Source organism: Terrapene carolina, unplaced genomic scaffold (assembly GCF_002925995.2).
Source record: "Terrapene carolina triunguis isolate 2854851 unplaced genomic scaffold, T_m_triunguis-2.0 Scaffold832, whole genome shotgun sequence".
In the NCBI taxonomy this organism is placed as follows: domain Eukaryota; kingdom Metazoa; phylum Chordata; order Testudines; family Emydidae; genus Terrapene; species Terrapene triunguis.
Window position 1 is genome coordinate 4,304 of NW_020665183.1, and position 18,915 is coordinate 23,218.

The window sequence follows — 18,915 nt, forward strand, 5'->3', positions numbered from 1 at the left end:
GACAAACAACAGTTGCATTTGTGGGATCACGCTCCCGAGGCAGCTGCATCCCAGTGCCAGGTGAGCCGTCCTCGTGTGCCGTTATGTGCAGCTGTTCCTTGGCTGCCCCACTCCAGAGGCGGCTGCATCCCAGTCCCAGGCGAGCCGTCCTCATGTGCCATTATGTGCGGCTGTTCCCCGGCTGCCCCACCCTGAGGCAGCTGCATCCCAGTGCCAGGTGAACCATCCTTGTGTGCCATTATGTGCGGCTGTTCCCCGGCTGCCCCACCCTGAGGCAGCTGCATCTCAGTGCCAGGTGAGCTGTCCTTGTCTGCTGTTATGTGCGGCTGTTCCCTGGCTGCCCCACCCCAGAGGCGGCTGCATCGCAGGTCTGGGTAAGCCATCGCTGTGCAGCGTTATGCCCCACCCCAGAAGCAACTGCATCTCAGTGCTCTGTATACACAATCCCAGGGATATGGGTCTGAGATAATTTGTGCAGATGAGTCCACTTCTGTTGCAGGAGTGAGGGTGGGAGTGAAATCCCCATGATATTAACCCTCTACTTTCCAGTCCCTGACCCTGAACAACAGCCCCCACCTCTGGAGTGGAGCAGCTGGGGAACAGCCACACGTAACGCTGCATGGGGACAGCTCGCCCAGTGCTGAGCTGCAGCCACCTGTGGCTCATTATCCGACCACAGTTCAGGCCCTGAGCAACCAGCACAGAGCTGGCCTCACCCAGGCTTTCCCCCTGCCCTTGGTTGTTTTCATTCACTAAAGCCCATGGCTGCCAACTCTCTGAGCCCCTTGAACCAGGCTGGGGAACCGGCCTGAGCTCAATGAAGTCTAATAGAGCCCTGCTGCAGTGCTCCCCTCCCAGAGACAAGGATAGAACCCAGGAGTCCTGGCCCCCAGCCCCCCTGCTCTAACCCACTTGTCATAACTATACAGGGAAGGGTAACAGCCCTCCTGTGTACAATACTATAAAATCCCTCCTGGCCAGAGACTCCAAAATCCTTTTACCTGTAAAGGGTTAAAAAGCTCAGGTAACCTGGCTGACACCTGACCCAAAGGACCAATAAGGGGACAAGATACTTTCAAATCTTGGGGGGGGGGGAAGGCTTTTGTTTGTGCTCTTTGTTTTGGGGGTTGTTCGCTCTTGGGACTGAGAGGGACCAGACATCAATCCAGGCTCGCCAAATCTTTCTGAACAAGTCTCTCATATTTCAAACTTGTAAGTAAACAGCCAGGCAAGGCGTGTTAGGTTTATCTTTGTTTTCTCAACTTGTAAATGTACCTTTTACTAGGGTGTTTACCTCTGTTTGCTGTAACTTTGAACCTAAGGCTAGAGGAGGTTCCTCTGGGCTCTTTAAGTTTGATTACCCTGTAAAGTTATTTTTCATCCTGATTTTACAGAGATGATTTTGACCTTTTTCTTTAATTAAAAGCCTTTTTTAATAACCTGATTGATTTTTCCTTGTTTTTAGATCCAAGGGGATTGGATCTGGATCCACCAGGAGTTGGTGGGAGAAAGGAGGGGGGATGGTTAATTTCTCCTTGTTTTAAGATCCAAGGGGTTGGATCTGTGTTCACCAGGGAGTTGGTGGAAGAGTCTCTCAAGGCTACCCAGGGAAGGGAGTTAGCCCATTGGGAGTGGTGGCAGCTGACCAGATCTAAGCTGGTAGTTAAGCTTAGAAGTTTTCATGCAGGCCCCCACATCTGTACCCTAAAGTTCAGAGTGGGGAAGGAGCCTTCACACCACTAGACCCCACTTCCCTCCCAGAGCTGGGAATAGAACCCAGGAGTCCTGACTCCTACCCCCCCCCCCCACACACACACACCTCCATGTTGTGTGAGAGGCTCACAGATACTTTGCTTCCCCAGGGGGGGTCGTTTAATATCATCAAAATACAACACAGGGGCGACCGGCGCTCAGAGATGGGGAGGGTGGACAGGGATGGGGAAGACAGGCCAGGCGCAGGCTGGGGACTCGGATTTGGGGGGGATAAGGCCTGAAGAGGGGACAAGGATGGGGAATCCAGGCCAGGAAGGGGGAGGGGACAGGGATGGGGGGACAAGGATGGGAGGGGGAGGGGACAGGGATGGGGGGACAAGGATGAGAGGGGGAAAGGAGAGGGATGGAGGATCCAGGCCCGGGGGACAGGCTGGGGAGTCGGCCGGGGGCTAGAGGGGCCAGGCCGGGGTGATCAGAGCTGGGGTGCTGCTGACAGGCGGATCACAGAGGAGGAAGCAGGGGGCACTTGGCAGCCCTCAGGTCTGTGCTGCTGGTTCTGCCCCAGCCCCCAGGTATGCAGCATCACTGTGGGGCTCCGAGCCGGCCCCTCCAAGCAGTGTCCGGTCCCCAAACGGATCCCCCAGCAGGGGGTGCCTCAGAGCCGTGAGATATCATAGGCGCTGCAAGGAAAAGGGAGAGAGGGTGAGGGGGGCTGGGCTGGAGGGACCCTGCGGGGCCCAAGAGGGGACGGGGGTGGCTCTCACCTCCTCCGCTTCCGGCCCCCACATCCGGGGAGCTTCCCGTATTTACCACCTGGGGATGGAGAGAGAACGAGTGTGAACCCAGGCGTCCTGGCTCCCAGCCCCGCTCTACCCATAAGACCCCACTCCCCTCCCAGAGCCGGGGAGAGAACCCAGGCATCCTGGCTCCCAGCCCCGCTCTACCCATCAGACCCCACTCCCATCTCAGAGCCAGGGAGAGAACCCAGGAGTCCTGGCTCCAGGCCCTACTCACAGGTGAGGATGAGGATGCCCAGGACGAAGAGGATGGCTGCGGCTATCAGGCCCCACTTGCGCAGGGAGTAGTAATCTGGAAGGGAGGAGGGAAGGGGATGACTGTGAGTCGAGTGAGGTGAGCAGCAGCACCCCCTGCTGCTCGATGCAGGAACAGCTGCTACCCACCGTAAGTGAAGATTTCCTCTTGGCTTTGGCCGGCTCCTGCGGGGGCAGAGAGAGAATTACCCCAAATGCCCAGCTCGGGGGGGGGAGGGAATGAGCCGGGGACTTTTCCCCTCTGGGGGGCTCCGGCTCCGATCCGGCCCCAGGGCACTCACCTGATCTGGCCGAGCTCCCGGGCTCTCTGTGGGTAACAGGCCTCGTGGAGCCTAGAAAGAACAAGTTTTGGGGTGAAAAGGATCCAGAGACCCCAGCTAAGACCTGCTCTCCCCCACCCCGCCTCTGGGATGGGGCACAGGGTGGCTGGTTATCCAGGGAGCCCTCTCCCAGCCCCGAGATGTAGCCACCTCTGGGGTGGGATCTGAGGGGCTGGTTATCCAGGGACTCCTTGCTTGGCACTGAGATGCGGCTGCTTCTGGGGTGGGACATGGGGGGGCTGGTTATCCAGGGAGCCCTCTCCCGGTCCCGAGATGCAGCTGCGTCTGGGGTGGGATGTGGGGGGGCTGGTTATCCAGCGACCCCTCGCTTGGTACTGAGATGCGGCCGCCTCTGGGCTGTTACCTGTCAGCTCTATGTTCTTGGGGAACCAGGGTGCAGTATCCAGTCTGTTTGATTCACGAAGGACACCCCCCCCCAGCCTCTGCTTGAACCAAAGCTGATCAGAAGAAAGACTTGCAGAGAGCAGTGAAGGGCGGGGGGAGACACACCTAAACCCCTGGGACAAGGGTGACGGATTAAGGAAACTCCCCTAGCCTCATTTGCATCAAAGATGGGACAGGGAGGCATCCCCATTAGCATACAGAATGGAGAACAGAGATTCCAAGGCAAGAACGGCACTGAACTCTGGGACCAGAAAAGCAGGGAAGCACTGCATGATGGGGGATCTCTGCTCCAGATGTCAATGAACCCACGCCTGCCCACACCCAGCTCAGCAGTTATCAGACCAATTCTAGTAATAAATCCTTTATTGGTATCCAAAATACTGCAGCTGCCTAATTGCATTGTGAACTCCCTTGAAAAAACACCTCCCATAGCCAGGAATGAACAGTTCCTATTGTCTAGCCTGAACGAAACAACTTTGGTATTCTCCCTTGAGCCATCAGTTTACCCACAAACAAATCTAGTGTTCTCCCTTGAACCATTGCCCTTTCCCTACAAAAACTCCTACCCACACTCCAGTCAGTGTTCTGATGCCTGGATCCAACATCTGCATCAGTTCCATTGAGATTTCATCTTCTCCTGACTGATCGTGCTGGGGGCTCTGCCTGTCTCCAGCACTCCGGACCCTCCCCTACCATCACCACCTGGGACCCCCGACCGGTTCAAGCTTCACGGTTGTTTCTCCTACCTGAAGCGGTTGTGCTTGTGCTGCTGGAACTGGAGCCTCCAGACCCTGTGGTGGCTGCAGGGAGATCAAAGGAGGGTGGGACTCAGATCTTGGACCCTTCTGCCCGCCCCCGCCAGCTCCGCCGGTGCCCCTCACTCCTGACCTGCAGCCCTGGTTATCCCAGCCCTGGGGTTCCCCTCAACAGCTCGGCCGGTGCCCCTCACTCTCGTCCCGCAGCCCTGGCTATCCCAGCCCTGGGGTTCCCCTCAACAGCTCGGCCTGTGCCCCTCACTCCTGACCCGCAGCCCCCTGCTCTCCCAGCTGGTCCTTCTTCCATTTTTAATGTCCTTGTCACTCTTTTCAGGCTAAGCTCTTATGTAGGGAGCTTTTCCCAGCCAAGTCACACCTAACTGGGGTGTCGCCACTGGAGGGACTGGGGGCACATTGTGGGGCAGAGCAGTTACCTGCTGTATGATTGGGGGGGTGGACAAAGCCCTGGCTGGGATGATTTATTGGGTGTTGGTCCTGCTTTTAGCAGGGGGTTGGACTAGGTGACCTCCTGAGGCCTCTTCCAACACTGATCTTCTATGATTCTATGACTGGGGCCTATGTGGAGGGGATCTGGCTTGGCCTGGAGTGGGGAGCTCCCACCCTTGGTCATCCCATGTTCCACATGATGCCTACTACCTGCGCTAGATGTGTTTTCCCACTCTGCATCTTGGTCTCCATCTGGCCATGTCATGCAAAGAAAGAACTGAGATTAGAAACAACAGATCAGCCACCTCTGGGGTGGGACAGTCGGGGAACAGCTGCACATAATGCCACACAGGGATGGCTTTTCTGGCATTAAGATGCAGCCACCTCTGGGGCGGAGCAGCTGGGGAACAGCTGCACATAACGCCACACAGGGATGGCTGCCAGGCACTGATATTCACCTCTCAAATCCAAGTTGGGGTCAGATGTGGTCATGACTCCAGAGTCCTGCCCCACTTCGGGCGTCGAGATGACGATTGCTGATGAAGGATAAAAGCCTCCGTGTGTGTGTGTGAGCGACAATGACCCACATGGCAGCTAGTCTGTATCCCACACACACACACACACCCCACAGCACTGGGCTGATCCCAACCAGCAGGGACACCCACATACAGAGCGCCCCTTCTGGGTCCCAGCCCGCTCCCTGCAGCACAGCACCCTCTGCTGACCCCCTGCTCCCCGCAACCCTTCTGACCCCCCGCTCCGCTCTCCACAGCACAGCGCCCCCTACTAACTCCCTGCCCTGCTCCCCACAGCACACCTGTCCATGCAGTGGGCTCTGGGCTGTCACTTACCCCCCTGCTTATCCTCAAGGATTGTCTTAGCCAGCAAAGGCGTCACTACGACATCCTTCAGGGAGTTATCTGTGGGAGCTGTGAAAGTAGAAAGAATTATATTGTAAAAATAGAATGGATTGAAGAAATGCTGTATGTTCCTTTTAGCAGGAATGAGGAATGTTGAAATACTGGTGTCAGGAAGAGAAACATTAAGGTATAGACCAATGAGTCCACTTAAGCTAATGGTGGGGCATTAACAGGAGATCGGTAAGAGTTAGTAAGGAAATAAGATATGTGTGTCTAGCCCCAGGTAAACTTATCAATTCTGCTTCCTTTGTTATCTTGTTAAGTTCACGCCCTTTTATCTGTATAAATAAGATAGTTTGAGTCTTGCATGGTGCTCACATTATCTGGGTGCATTGGCAGAGGGCTGCGCTAATAAACAGAGTGGTTTGACAACCTGATTCTAACTTTGACAATTTGGAGGTTCCACCGAGATGGCAACCGTCTTCGCTGGGGCTGTGTGATTCCTGACCGTTTTTGTAGGATGTCCGTGGCAGCTGATGAGGAAGACACATTAATTGGTTTGGCAGCCTTGCGTCCGATCAATAGACGGTTACCAACCTCCCCAGTTCAGGAACAACTCCCAGGGGTCTCCAGTTCAGGCCAGCCCAGATCGTCCGATACCGCCCAGACCCATTCCTCCGGTACGCTCAGGCCCATAAAGAAAAAAACCCCGTTCCCCCGAAACCCTCCAGTCTGCCTGACTCCTCCTCTTTCCCCCATACATACGAAGATAGCCTGGATACTGATTGGGCCCAACGCTTGCGCTCTGGCTCTAAAACTGTCCAGGCTCCCCTCCGAATCCTGCATACTGGGGGCCAAGAAGGGGGTCCCACTTGGAGCTATAAACCCTGGACTCGCACAGAGCTCCTTTCAATTGTAAAAGGCTTTCTGAAGCCCCTGGAAAATCCTACCAAATTCGCAGAGGAATTTTTGTTAGTGTGCGACACCTATGAACCCTCTGAGACAGACCTCCTGCAGCTGTGCAAGCTACTTGCAACCCCTAGCGAGCATGAAAAATGGCTCACAGCAGCAAATTGGCCCGCCAGTGAGCGCCACTCTAATTTGCCAGACACCGGTCCTGACGCTGAATCCCGGAAAAAGTGTAAAGACCGAGCTAAAAACTTACATGAGGCCATCCCTCGAGTGTGGACTCCAAAAATCAACTGCACAGCCATACATTGCTGTAAACAGCGACAGGGAGAAAACCCGGGCAACTATCGCACCCGTGGTCGCGGGAGGGGCCGTGGAACTGGATTTTCGGGTTTGGGGGATGTTTGTAATTACTGTAAGCAGCCCGGACATTGGAAGAACGAGTGTCCGTGCCGGCCTGATAACTCTGTAAATAACCAGCTAGACCCCCTGTCGGCACAGCCGGACAATCCCCAGCCTTACTTTGTCCCACAGCAATGACGGGACGCCGGGGAACCTCAGGAAATTTTAGCTCCTTTACTACCTCTCACTCCCACGGGTGAGTGTCTTTTGACTATTAATGATCTTTCTCTCCCTTTCCTTGTTGATACGGGAGCTTCACTCTCTGCAGTTTGTACTACTGACCTGCCTGCGGTTCCCCGCTCCGGAAAAACCGTGTCCGCTGTGGGTATTACGGGAATCCCAACCCCTTATCCCCTTTCAAAACCTCTACCGGTCCAGGTCGGTCCCCTTTCCGCGGATCATGCATTCCTTCTCTCTGATTCCACTCCGGTAAACCTTTTGGGTCGGGATCTGTTATGTAAACTTGGCTGTACCATCTATTCTTCCCCAGATGGTGTCTACTTACAAATTCCCCAGTCCTCTCTGAGCGATTCTGTGGCCTCCCTGCTGTCTGAAACTTCCCTTTCCACTCCAGTTCCCTGTTACCCATTGATCCCATCCCTTGAACACCTAATTTCGCAGGTCCCATCTTTTCTGTGGCCAACCCACCCATCTGAAGTGGGCCGCTTAAATACTGACCCCATGTGCATTACTGTTGACTCCTCCAAACCCCTGCCTCGCCTGTCTCAATACCCTTTAAACCCCAAAGCAGAGGCTGGCATTGCTCCGGTCATGCCCGCCCTGTGGGAACAAGGCATTATTGTCCCCTGCTCCAGCCCCTGTAACACCCCTATCCTCCCAGTTCGAAAAGCTGATGGTAAATCGTGGCCGTTTGTTCAGGATCTTCGAGCCATTAACCGCATTGTTATACCCGCCTTTCCTGTTGTCCCTAACCCAGCAACAATTCTGGCTTCTATCCCACTAGGTGCAACTCATTTTACTGTTGTTGATTTGTGCTCTGCTTTCTTTTCTGTCCCGGTTCACCCTGACTCCCAGTATCTTTTTGCCTTTTCTTACAAGGGGCAGCAGTACACATGGACCACGCTCCCTCAGGGGTATACTGAAAGCCCAACTTACTTTTCCCAAGCATTAGCCTGAGACATCGCTGACCTTGTTTTTCCGTCCAGGTCCACACTAGTCCAATATGTAGATGATCTACTCCTCTGTTCCCCTTTGTTGTCTGCTTCAGAAACTGATTCTTTAGTGCTCCTTACTGCCCTAGCAAAGAAGGGTCACAAGACTTCTCACTCTAAGCTACAGCTCTGTCAAGCCTGTCACGTACCTTGGCTTTCTCCTCTCCCAGGGTTCCCGTACACTTTCTCCCGCCCGCGTCCAAGCTATCCTCAGCTTTCCCCGACCCCGCTCCCCACGCCAGGGCCGAAAGATTTTGGGCATGGCTGGATTTTGCAGGCAATGAATTCCCCAATATGCCTCCCTTGCAAAACCTCTCCAGGAACTCACTCGAGTCTCTGTGCCTGACCCCATGCCGTGGCCCCCTGAGGCCGACTCTGCCTTTGTTTCCCTCAAACAGGGTTTGGCTTCTGCCCCCGCCTTAGGGCTGCCTGACTATTCTAAGCCCTTCACCCTTTTCTGCCACGAACAATCTGGGTGTGCACTGGGCGTCCTCACTCAGATGCACAGAGACAAAAACCGCCCAGTGGCTTATTTCTCTGCCACTTTGGACCCTGTTGCCCAAGGCTTATCCCCCTGCCTGCGTGCTGTGGCTACCGCAGCGTGCCTAGTCGAAATGTCCGAATCCCTTGTCCTCCGCTCTCCTCTTACCCTCATGGTCCCTCGCTCTGTGGAAACCCTCCTGCTACAACGTAACACAGGCCACCTCTCCACCGCCCGCCTTACCAGGTATGAACTTTTACTGCTGTCGGCTTCGTATATCACCATAAAGCGTTGTTCTCAGTTAAACCCTGCCACTCTCCTTCCTTTGTCTGATGACGGTGATCCCCACGACTGCCTTGCAACGGTCTCTGCTTTTACCATTCCGCGCCCTGACCTTTCTGATGTCCCTCTCCCTAACTCTGACCTTGTTTTGTTTACTGATGGTTCCTGTTTTCGAGACAACCAAGGTCGTCTCCTTGCAGGATACGCTGTAGTGTCACTCTCTGAAACTCTAGAAGCTGCGCCTTTACTTTCTGTAACCTCAGCGCAAGTTGCTGAATTAGTTGCCCTCACCCGTGCCTGCTTTTTGGCGGAGGGACGCTCCGCCACCATTTAGACTGACTCCCGCTACGCTTTTGGGGTTGTACATGACTTTGGCACCCTCTGGCAAGCTCGGGGTTTCCTTACCTCCGCTAGTACCCCTATCAAAAATGGCCCCTACATCGCTGCTCTCCTGTATGCAGTTTTACTTCCGTCTGCCCTAGCTATTGTTAAGTGCCTTGGCCACTCGATGGCGGATACTGATGTTGCTAAGGGTAACGCATTTGCTGACGCCTCTGCTAAACATGCTGCTGCCATAGAACCTTCTCCAGATGCGTTTCTAGGTTCCCTTTCTGGTTCTAAACCATCGCCGTCCCTCACTAACCTCACCCTGCTCCAAGACTCTGACCCAGAAGCCGAAAAGGACTCCTGGGTTGCCCAGGGTTGCTCTCTACATCCTGATTCCCTTTGGCGTTCGCCTGCTGGCGCCTTTGTGGCCCCCTTTTCACTCTACCCGTCACTGGCCGCCCTGCTACACGGTGTTTCACATGTCGGAAAGGAGGGGATGGTCTGTGCTGTAACTAAGGCAGGATGGTGGGCCCCCCATTTCAGCTCTTTTGCAACCCGCCACTGTGCCGCCTGTACCACTTGCCAAAGCCACAATATTGGTAAACCTGTAAAAGTGGCTCAGGGGTTCCGGGGCCTGCCCCAAGTACCATTCTTGCATTGGCAACTTGATTTTGTACAAATGCCTAAGTGTCAACAATATGAATTTATTCTGTTTATTTTCTGGTTGGATCGAAGCCTTTCCTTCTCGAAAGGCTGACTCACTGTCTGTTACCAAATGTTTGTTAAATCATATTATGCATGCCAAGGGAATTCCTGCCACTCTGTCCAGTGATCGGGGTACACATTTTACTGGACAACTTGTTCAACACCTGGATTGTGTATTACATATCACACACCTGTTGCACTGTCCCTACCACCCACAGAGCGCAGGTGCAGTTGAAAGACGAAATGGTGTACTTAAGAATAAGTTTGCCAAACTTTGTGACTCTACAGGGTTAAGTTGGCCAGCGGCTTTACCACTGGCCCTTATCGAAATGCGATCCACTCCATCCCAAAGGCATAAATTGAGTCCCTTTGAAATTGTTATGGGACGCCCTATGGGAGCTATGGCTACCATTACTCCAGTCCCAGACGTGAACTTGACGCACAGTACGCTCCTTCAATATTGCAAGGGATTAATGCAAGCCGAAAGTCACTTCCATTCACAGGTTTGAGCCTCCTGGCCAACGGAACCCACCTCTGACGCTTGCCACAACCTCGAGCCAGGTGATTGGGTCTACGTACGGCACTATCATCAAAAACAGGCCTTGGAGCCCTGGTGGAAGGGTCCTCATCAAGTACTGCTTACTACCCAGATGGCTGTTAAACTATCTGGCATCGCAGCGTGGATACATGCTTCGCAGTGTAAGACGGCACCATCTCCAGCGAACCAGTCATCACCTCAGGACCACACAGAGTCAATTTTGACTCCAGAAGAAGACGTAGAGGAATAGCCTGCAATACCTTACAATCTACGCTCTCGTAAGGGTTGCCAGAAGCAGACGACGACCTAAAGCAAGGCGCAAGAAGAAGCAGTAGCGAGCCTAGCGCCTGCTCCCTGGTGGATGTAAAACCGTGACTGCGGTTCCCTCAGTTGAGGTTGTCAGAACCAGCAGGGTCTTGCCTCCAACATGCGCCTCTGGTGGTGCCTGTTCCTCGGCTGCTGGTGTCTTAAGGTCTGGGGAGTCCACAATGACAATTCTTTTATCCAGCAGCAAATGTGGATAGCTCAGACCCTTAATATTTCTAATTGCTGGGTCTGCAGCCACATCCCAGCCCACTCTCAAGCTGGTGTTCCTGTCCTGGCAATCCCACTCAATTCCCCAGACCTCACTGGAGGACCTCGTCCGTTTAACAAAACATGGAACAGCAATGACACTTGGGAAGCAGTGGGAATAAATGTATCTAAATGGATAAGTGTGGCGGAGGGAAAAGGTCATTGGTGTTAGGTATGTAATGGGACAGGGTTGGATCTGGGAAAAAGCCAAATAGCGTAGCTTGACCAAAAGGAGGGATTGTGAAAGTAAAATGAATTATATTGTAAAAATAGAATGGATTGAAGAAATGCTGTATGTACCTTTAAGCAGAAATAAGGAACGTTGAAATACAGGTGTCAGGAAGAGAAACATTAAGGTATAGAACAATGAGTCCACTTAAGCTAATGGTGGGACATTAACAGGAGATCGGTAAGAGTTAGTAAGGAAATAAGATATGTGTGTCTAGCCCCAGGTAAACGTATCAGTTCTGCTTCCTTTGTTATCTTGTTAAGTTCGCGCCCTGTTATCTGTATAAATAAGATAGTTTGAGTCTTGCATGGTGCTCACATTATCTGGGTGCATTGGCAGAGCGCTGTGCTAATAAACAGAGTGGTTTGACAAATTGTGAGTCCTGAATCTGACTTTGACAGAGCAAAGGGCTGAGTGGGACATTTTGGGTGGGGGAGCCCCAGGCCAGACAGGCAGACCCATGGCTTGTTGTCCTCTGCCACCCAGCTTCCAGTGTGTGTGTGTGTGTGTGTGTGTGTGTCCCTGCTGGAGAGGACGAACCCTGCTCCGTGTGTGTGTATGCATGCATGTGAGCGGTGCACGCTGCCCGGAAACAGCCCTACACTGCTACACATCATATTCCCTGTACAGCTCTTGATTGAGGGGGATTCCCCTTTCTCCCCCTAAAGAGAAGGAACCTGAGACACAGAGAAGCGAAGAGACATGCCCAAGGTCACATAAAAGGACAGAAACAGAGGGGGGGGAACAGATCCCCAGGAGCCCTGGCTCCCAGCCCCCCATCTAACCACTAGACCCCCCTCCCCTCCCAGAGCTGGGATAGAACCCAGGAGTCCTGGTTCCCAGCCCCACCAGGACAGCCGGTCCCTCCTACAGATGTTTCCCAAGGCTGGATTTCCTGGTCAGCCAAGGGGTCTGGTGCCCCAGGGCTGTGGTGCCATAGGGAGAGGCAGGTGACACTTACCTTGCTGAGTCAGAACCAGGACTGGGACCAGGACCAGGAACAAGAATACAGAGACCTGGACCTGCAGCAAAACCAGAGAGACTCAATTGTCCTGGGCTCTGTTGGCACCCCTCACTCCCACCCGCAGCCCCATGCCAGCCCAGGCCTGAGCCCGCCTCCAGCTCTGCCAGTGCCCCTCACTCCTGACCTGCAGCACCTGCTAGCCCTGCCCTGGATTCCCTGCCCAGGCATTCATATGCAGTGGTGCAGCGCCATACTGAATCAGACTAGCCACGAGGGGCTACTAAGGTGACCAACGTGTGTGAAATGTTTTCAAAGCCTGAGATGCCTGGGAGGAGAGACCCAGCAGTGTTGGGGTGGGGCTGGGGGGGGATTTGCTTTGTTGATTTATGAGCTACTGGGGGAGCTGCTACCCGCAGGAATGGGCTCAGGCTCTCAGCCGACTCAGGCAGCATTGCTGGGTCAGTCACACCCAGGGAAGCTCCCCACACCCAGCAGTGGGCTCAGGCTCTCATAGAATCATAGAATCTCAGGGTTGGAAGGGACCTCAGGAGGTCATCTAGTCCAACCCCCTGCTCAAAGCAGGACCAATCCCCAACTAAATCATCCCAGCCAGGGCTTTGTCAAGCCGGGCCTTGAAAACCTCTAAGGAAGGAGATTCCACCACCTTCCTAGGTAACCCATTCCAGTGCTTCACCACCCTCCTAGTGAAAAAGTTTTTCCTAATATCCAAACTAAACCTCCCCCACTGCAACTTGAGACCATTGCTCCTTGTTCTGCCATCAGCTTCCACTGAGAACAGTCTAGATCCATCCTCTTTGGAACCCCCTTTCAGGTAGTTGAAAGCAGCTATCAAATCCCCCCTTATTCTTCTCTTCTGCAGACTAAATAATCCCAGTTCCCACAGCCTCTCCTCATAAGTCATGTGCTCCAGACCCCTAATCATTTTTGTTGCCCTCCGCTGGACTCTTTCCAATTTTTCCACATCCTTCTTGTAGTGTGGGGCCCAAAACTGGACACAGTACTCCAGATGAGGCCTCACCAATGTCGAATAGAGCGGAATGATCATGTCCCTCGATCTGCTGGCAATGCTCCTACTTATACAGCCCAAAATGCCGTTAGCCTTCTTGGCAACAAGGGCACACTGTTGACTCATATCCAGCTTCTCGTCCACTGTAACCCCTAGGTCCTTTTCTGCAGAACTGCTTCCTAGCCATTCGGTTCCTAGTCTGTAACAGTGCCTGGGATTCTTCCTTCCTAAGTGCAGGACTCTGCACTTGTCCTTGTTGAAACTCATCAGGTTTCTTTTGGCCCAATCCTCTAATTTGTCTAGGTCCCTCTGTATCCTATCCCTACCCTCCAGCGTATCTACCACTCCTCCTAGTTTAGTGTCATCTGCAAACTTGCTGAGAGTGCAATCCACGCCATCCTCCAGATCATTAATGAAGATATTGAACAAAACCAGCCCCACGACCGACCCTTGTGGCAATCCGCTTGATACCGGCTGTCAACTAGACATGGAACCATTGATCACTACCCGTTGAGCCTGACGATCTAGCCAGCTTTCTATCCACCTTATAGTCCATTCATCCAGCCCATACTTCTTTAACTTGCTTGCAAGAATACTGTGGGAGACCGAATCAAAAGCTTTGCTAAAGTCAAGGAATAACACATCCACTGCTTTCCCCTCATCCACAGAGCCAGTTATCTCATCATAGAAGGCAATTAGGTTAGACAGGCATGACTTGCCCTTGGTGAATCCATGCTGACTGTTCCTGATCACTTTCCTCTCCTCTAAGTGCTTCAGAATTGATTCCTTGAGGACCCGCTCCATGATTTTACCAGGGACTGAGGTGAGGCTGACTGGCCTGTAGTTCCCCGGATCCTCCTTCTTCCCTTTTTTAAAGATGGGCACTACATTAGCCTTTTTCCAGTCATCCGGGACCTCCCCCGATCGCCACGAGTTTTCAAAGATAATAGCCAATGGCTCTGCAATCACACCCGCCAACTCCTTTAGCACCCTCGGATGCAGCGCATCCGGCCCCATGGACTTGTGCTCGTCCAGTTTTTCTAAATAGTCCCGAACCACTTCTTTCTCCACAGAGGGCTGGTCACCTCCTCCCCATACTGTGCTGCCCAGTGCAGCAGTCAGGGAGCTGACCCTGTTTGTGAAGACAGGCAAAAAAAGCATTGAGTACATTGGGTTTTTCCACATCCTCTGTCACTAGGTTGCCTACCTCATTCAGTAAGGGGCCCACACTTTCCTTGACTTTCTTCTTGTTGCTAACATACCTGAAGAAACCCTTCTTGTTACTCTTAACATCTCTTGCTAGCTGCAACTCCAAGTGTGATTTGGCCTTCCTGATTTCACTCCTGCATGCCTGAGCAATATTTTTATACTCCTCCCTGGTCATTTGTCAAATCATCCACTTCTTGTAAGCTTCTTTTTTCCGTTTAAGATCAGCAAGGATTTCACTGTTTAGCCAAGCTGGTCGCCTGCCATATTTACTGTTCTTTCTACACATTGGGATGGTTTTTTCCTCCAACCTCAATAAGGATTCTTTAAAATACAGCCAGCTCTCCTGGACTCCTATCCCCCTCACGTTATTCTCCCAGGGGATCCTGCCCATCAGTTCCCTGAGGGAGTCAAAGTCTGCTTTTCTGAAGTCCAGGGTCCGTATTCTGCTGCTCTCCTTTATTCCTTCTGTCAGGATCTTGAACTCGACCATCTCATGGTCACTGCCTCCCAGGTTCCCATCCACTTTTGCTTCCCCTACTAATTCTTCCTGTTTTGTGAGCAGCAGGTCAAGAAAAGCTCTGCCCCTAGTTGGTTCCTCCAGCACTTGCACCAGGAAATTGTCCCCTACACTTTCCCAAAACTTCCTGCATTGTCTGTATTGCTCTCCCAGCAGCTATCAGGGTGATTAAAGTCTCCCATGAGAACCAGGGCCTGTGACCTAGTAACTTCTGCTAGTTGCCGGAAGAAAGCCTCATCCACCTCATCCCCCTGGTCTGGTGGTCTATAGCAGACTCCCACCACGACATCACCCTTGTTGCTCACACTTCTCAACTTAATCCAGAGACTCTCAGGTTTTTCTGCAGTTTCATACCAGAGCTCTGAGCAGTCATACTCCTCTCTTACATACAATGCAACTCCCCCACCTTTTCTGCCCTGCCTGTCCTTCCTGAACAGTTTATATCCATCCATGACATGTGAGTTATCCCACCAAGTCTCTGGTATTCCAATAACATCATAGTTCCTTGACTGTGCCAGGACTTCCAGTTCTCCCTGCTTGTTTCCCAGGCTTCTTGCATTTGTGTATTGGCACTTAAGATAACTCGCTGATAACTCTGGCAGACTCAGGCAGTGTCACTGACTCATGTTTGATCCCCAAGCCCATGAGCTAGAAACTTCTTTCTCCCCCCACACAAATTGAACTCTGACACAATCCCGGGGTACAGAGGAGAACCCCCCCCACCCTGCATGGTGAACAGCCCGGAGGGGTCAGGCCAGGCTGGGGGAGGGTTGCTCTGATGTCAGGGCAGGTGACTGCACTGGAACTCACACTGGCTCCCAAGGGACTGGTGACAGTGGCTGGACAAGGTCTATTCACAGGGCAAATGAATCAGATGGGGTGGAGGGTGTACAGAGATAGATAGATAGATAGATAGAGGGGGTGTGTGAGGATAGATAGATAGATAGATAGATAGATAGATAGAGGGGGTGTGTGGAGATAGATAGATAGATAAATAGATAGATAGGGACCGGATGGCATGTCGGGGGGGATGTAGGTCTACAACTGTTAGCTGCGGCCCCATATGCACATCAGCTTTGTGGCCTGGTTCCCATCCCAGGGTCCCGCTCCCCGCCCCTTGCCAGCTCCTCTCCCGCCCGCCCCCCTCCGGCCAGGAGACCTGGTTCCCATCACCAGCCTGCCTGGCTCCCCATGCCCCTCCCCACTCAATGCCCCCCCCCCCTCCTGCAGCTGTGACCCACCGGGGTCGCTCGTGGCAGGAAGTCGGGGCCGTGGTGCTGGACTGGGGGCACAGCTGGCTCTGATCAGAGCCGGGGAACCCAGGCATCCGGAATGGGGGCTGGGGACTCACCCTCATGGCAGCAGGCGCTGGGACGGTGTGTGAGCAGGAGGGGGAGGGCAGCACTCGGGCAGCAGAACGAGGAGGCCCCACGAGTCATTTCCTCCCGCCTGTACTTCCTGCGAGGCGCGTGTGTGAGAGAGACCGTGTGTGTGTGTGTGTGTGTGTGTGCGCGCGTGCGTGTGTGCGTGCACTCAGAGGACTGTTTGTCTGCAAGTGTTGTGGCCGCAAAATGAAAGGGAACCCCGAGAACTGGAAACAAAGAGGAAGAGAACTGCCCTGCCCAAGAGGTGGCTGCATCTCAGCACTGGGCGAGCCTTCCCCATACAGCGTTATGTGCAGATGTTCCCCAGCTGCCCCGCCCCAGAGATGGCTGCATCTCAGTGTGCTCAATTCCCCCTCCTGTCCCCCTGTCATTTCCTTATCCCCAGGGAGCCGGGCAGGTGGGGATCAGGACTCTACTCAGCCCCACACAGCAGAGGGCTGCTCAGCGGGAGCCTCCTATTGGGAGGTGCCCTGGGTAGGCAGGGGAGATTCAGGAACAGGAGCAGGACAGGAGCTAGGGCTGAAGGCAAGGGTGGTGGTGAGCCCCAGTGCATGTTGGGAGTACCACTCTAGGACTAGTGCATGCTGGGAGTTCTGCTCTGAGCTTGGTGTATGCAGGGAGCTCAGTTCTGAGCCTGGTGCATTCTGGGAGTACCACTCCAGGACCAGTGCATGCTGGGAGTTCTGCTCTGAGCCTGGTGCATTCTGGGAGTCCTGCACTGGGCCTGGTGCACGCTGGGAGCACTGCTCTGATCATGGTGCATCCTGGGAGTCTGCTCCAGGCCTGGTGGATTTTGGGAGTCCCATTCTGCACTGGTGCATGCTGGGAGATCTTCTCTCTTAATGGGGCATGCTGGGACATGCTGGGATAGGGCATCTGACTTCCTTTTTCAGAGCTCTGCCCCAGGTTAGGACTTTCCTCCCCATCTCGGGCATGAGGGGCCAGTTGAGAGGCCTCTGGGGCCCAAACCCGCCATGTCCCCAGGGCGCTGAATGGCCGAGAGAAATAGGGCCAGATGGAAGCGGGCGCCCCCAGAGGGGAAAGGCCCCGTACCCCATTCCCCCTCGCCCCGCCCTGTGTAGGGCCGTGTCCCAGATTCCTCTCCATTATCCCTGGGCAGGTCCTCAGCTTGGTCCCACTGAAGATTCGCCCCTCACAGTCCGGGTCAATGCTGGGGACTCCAGCTGCCCCCCCACACACACCCCCCCCAGAAACCTGCGCTTAGCCCTGGACTCCTCTTGGGACCTGTCGGCCCAACTCCTGAAGAATGGGACAAGTAGTCTTGGCCTTGGGGAACTGTGGCATCGTTCTCCAGAGTGTGCTCCAGAGGTGGCTGCATCTCAGCACCAGGCGAGCCATCCCTGTGTGGTGTTATGTGCGGCTGTTCTCCCGCTGCCCCGCCCCAGAGGTGGCTGCATGGGTGATGGGTATAATAGGCCAGGGGAGGCTAAGCCTCCCCAAACAGGATGCGGTGCCCCTCCCTCTGGAGGCACGCTGCCGGCGAAAGGGCACCAAGGCTGTGGCCCTGCCCACACTCGGCTCGAAGCCCCACTCCCACATCCTGCTCTTCCCCCATAGCCCTCCCCACGCTGCTCCTCTTCCCGCCCTCACTCCGCCTCTCCCCAGAAGCTGGCAGGGGCTCGGGCGGGCGGACCGGGGCTCCTCCTGCTGCAGTGGGGGGCTTGGGGTTCCTCTGGCTCCGGTGGGTGAGGGAGGCTGGAAGGGGTGGGGTAGGGGCAGGGGACTAGCCTCCGCGATGGAGGATTAACCCACCGCCCATGGGTGGCTGCACTTCAGCGCCGGGCAAGCCATCCCGGTGTGGTGTTATGTGCGGCTGTTCCCCCGCTGCCCCGCCCCAGAGGTGGCTGCACTTCAGCGCCGGGCAAGCCATCCCTGTGCAATGTTACGTGTGACTGTTCCCAGTCTGCCATGCCCTGCAGGTGGCTGCGCTGTTCTTTCTCAGCTCTTTCTTTGCATGGTCCTGAACATACAGAACCGAGATGTGGAGGATGAAAATACAGCACCTAGCGCAGGGAGTGGGCATCATGTGGAAGACAGGCTGCCCCAGGGCAAGAGCACCCCACACCGTGGAAAAGGTGAGAAAGAGAACTGCACCATCTTGTGTGTGTGTGTGTTTTTCCCTGCAGCCCTCTGCTGGAGGGGATCAGTCCTGTTCTGTGTGTCATAAACCCTGTACCGCCAATGGCTGCTGGGGATTCCCACCTCGGCACTGGGTCATGAGTGAGGGGCACCAGCAGACCTGGGGGTGGGGGAGCCCGGGGGTGGGGGAGCCCAAGGCTGGGCTAGCAGGGGGCTGCAAGTTGGGCGTGAGGGGCATTGTCACCGGGGGTGGGGATGGGGGCGAATAACAGAGTCGGAGCCCAGTAAGAAACAACCCTATGTTTATTGAGCGCTGGGTCTGCTCTGCCCCGTGCATGGGGGTGGGGGGGCAGCCACAGGGTGGCGCCCCCTGGGGGCAACTGAAAACACGTCACGAAAGCAGCACCTTGTCGGCATCCAGCTTCTGGCCCAGGGCCCCCTGCCCAGGTGGGGCCCGTGTCTGGGCCTGGGGGGGGGGTGTGTTGGTGGTGTGTGGCCATTCCCCCCACATGGAGCACCCCCCCGATGCAGCGGGGAGGGGGG

The 18,915-nt window shown here is 54.5% G+C and overlaps 1 protein-coding gene across 3 annotated transcripts; it reads right to left on the reverse strand.

Annotated features, from left to right (window-relative positions):
* Positions 1-1,849: 1,849 nt before the first annotated feature.
* On the reverse strand, positions 1,850-16,347 carry FXYD5 (FXYD domain containing ion transport regulator 5). 3 transcript variants are annotated; one of them, XM_026660556.2, is made up of 11 exons: positions 16,239-16,344; positions 12,132-12,192; positions 5,544-5,621; positions 5,151-5,228; positions 4,903-4,944; positions 4,237-4,290; positions 3,047-3,097; positions 2,895-2,930; positions 2,728-2,802; positions 2,478-2,526; positions 1,850-2,393 (listed from the first exon to the last, which is right to left on the reverse strand). In XM_026660556.2, the coding sequence occupies exons 1-11, from the start codon at positions 16,242-16,244 to the stop codon at positions 2,369-2,371; spliced, it is 555 nt and encodes a 184-aa protein (XP_026516341.1). In that variant the 5' UTR covers positions 16,245-16,344; the 3' UTR covers positions 1,850-2,368. The 3 variants fall into 3 exon arrangements, with proteins under 3 accessions (XP_026516341.1, XP_026516343.1, XP_026516342.1); XM_026660558.2 differs by lacking the exon at positions 5,151-5,228 and having other exon boundaries at positions 16,239-16,347; XM_026660557.2 differs by lacking the exon at positions 4,903-4,944 and having other exon boundaries at positions 16,239-16,345.
* Positions 16,348-18,915: the final 2,568 nt, after the last annotated feature.

Coding starts and splice junctions, on each gene's coding strand:
- FXYD5 (XM_026660556.2), bottom strand. Junction 5,622..12,131: donor CCTGGTTCTGACTCAGCAAG/GTAAGTGTCACC, acceptor CTACTTTCACAG/CTCCCACAGATAACTCCCTG. Junction 3,098..4,236: donor CACAAGCACAACCGCTTCAG/GTAGGAGAAACA, acceptor TGTTCTTTCTAG/GCTCCACGAGGCCTGTTACC.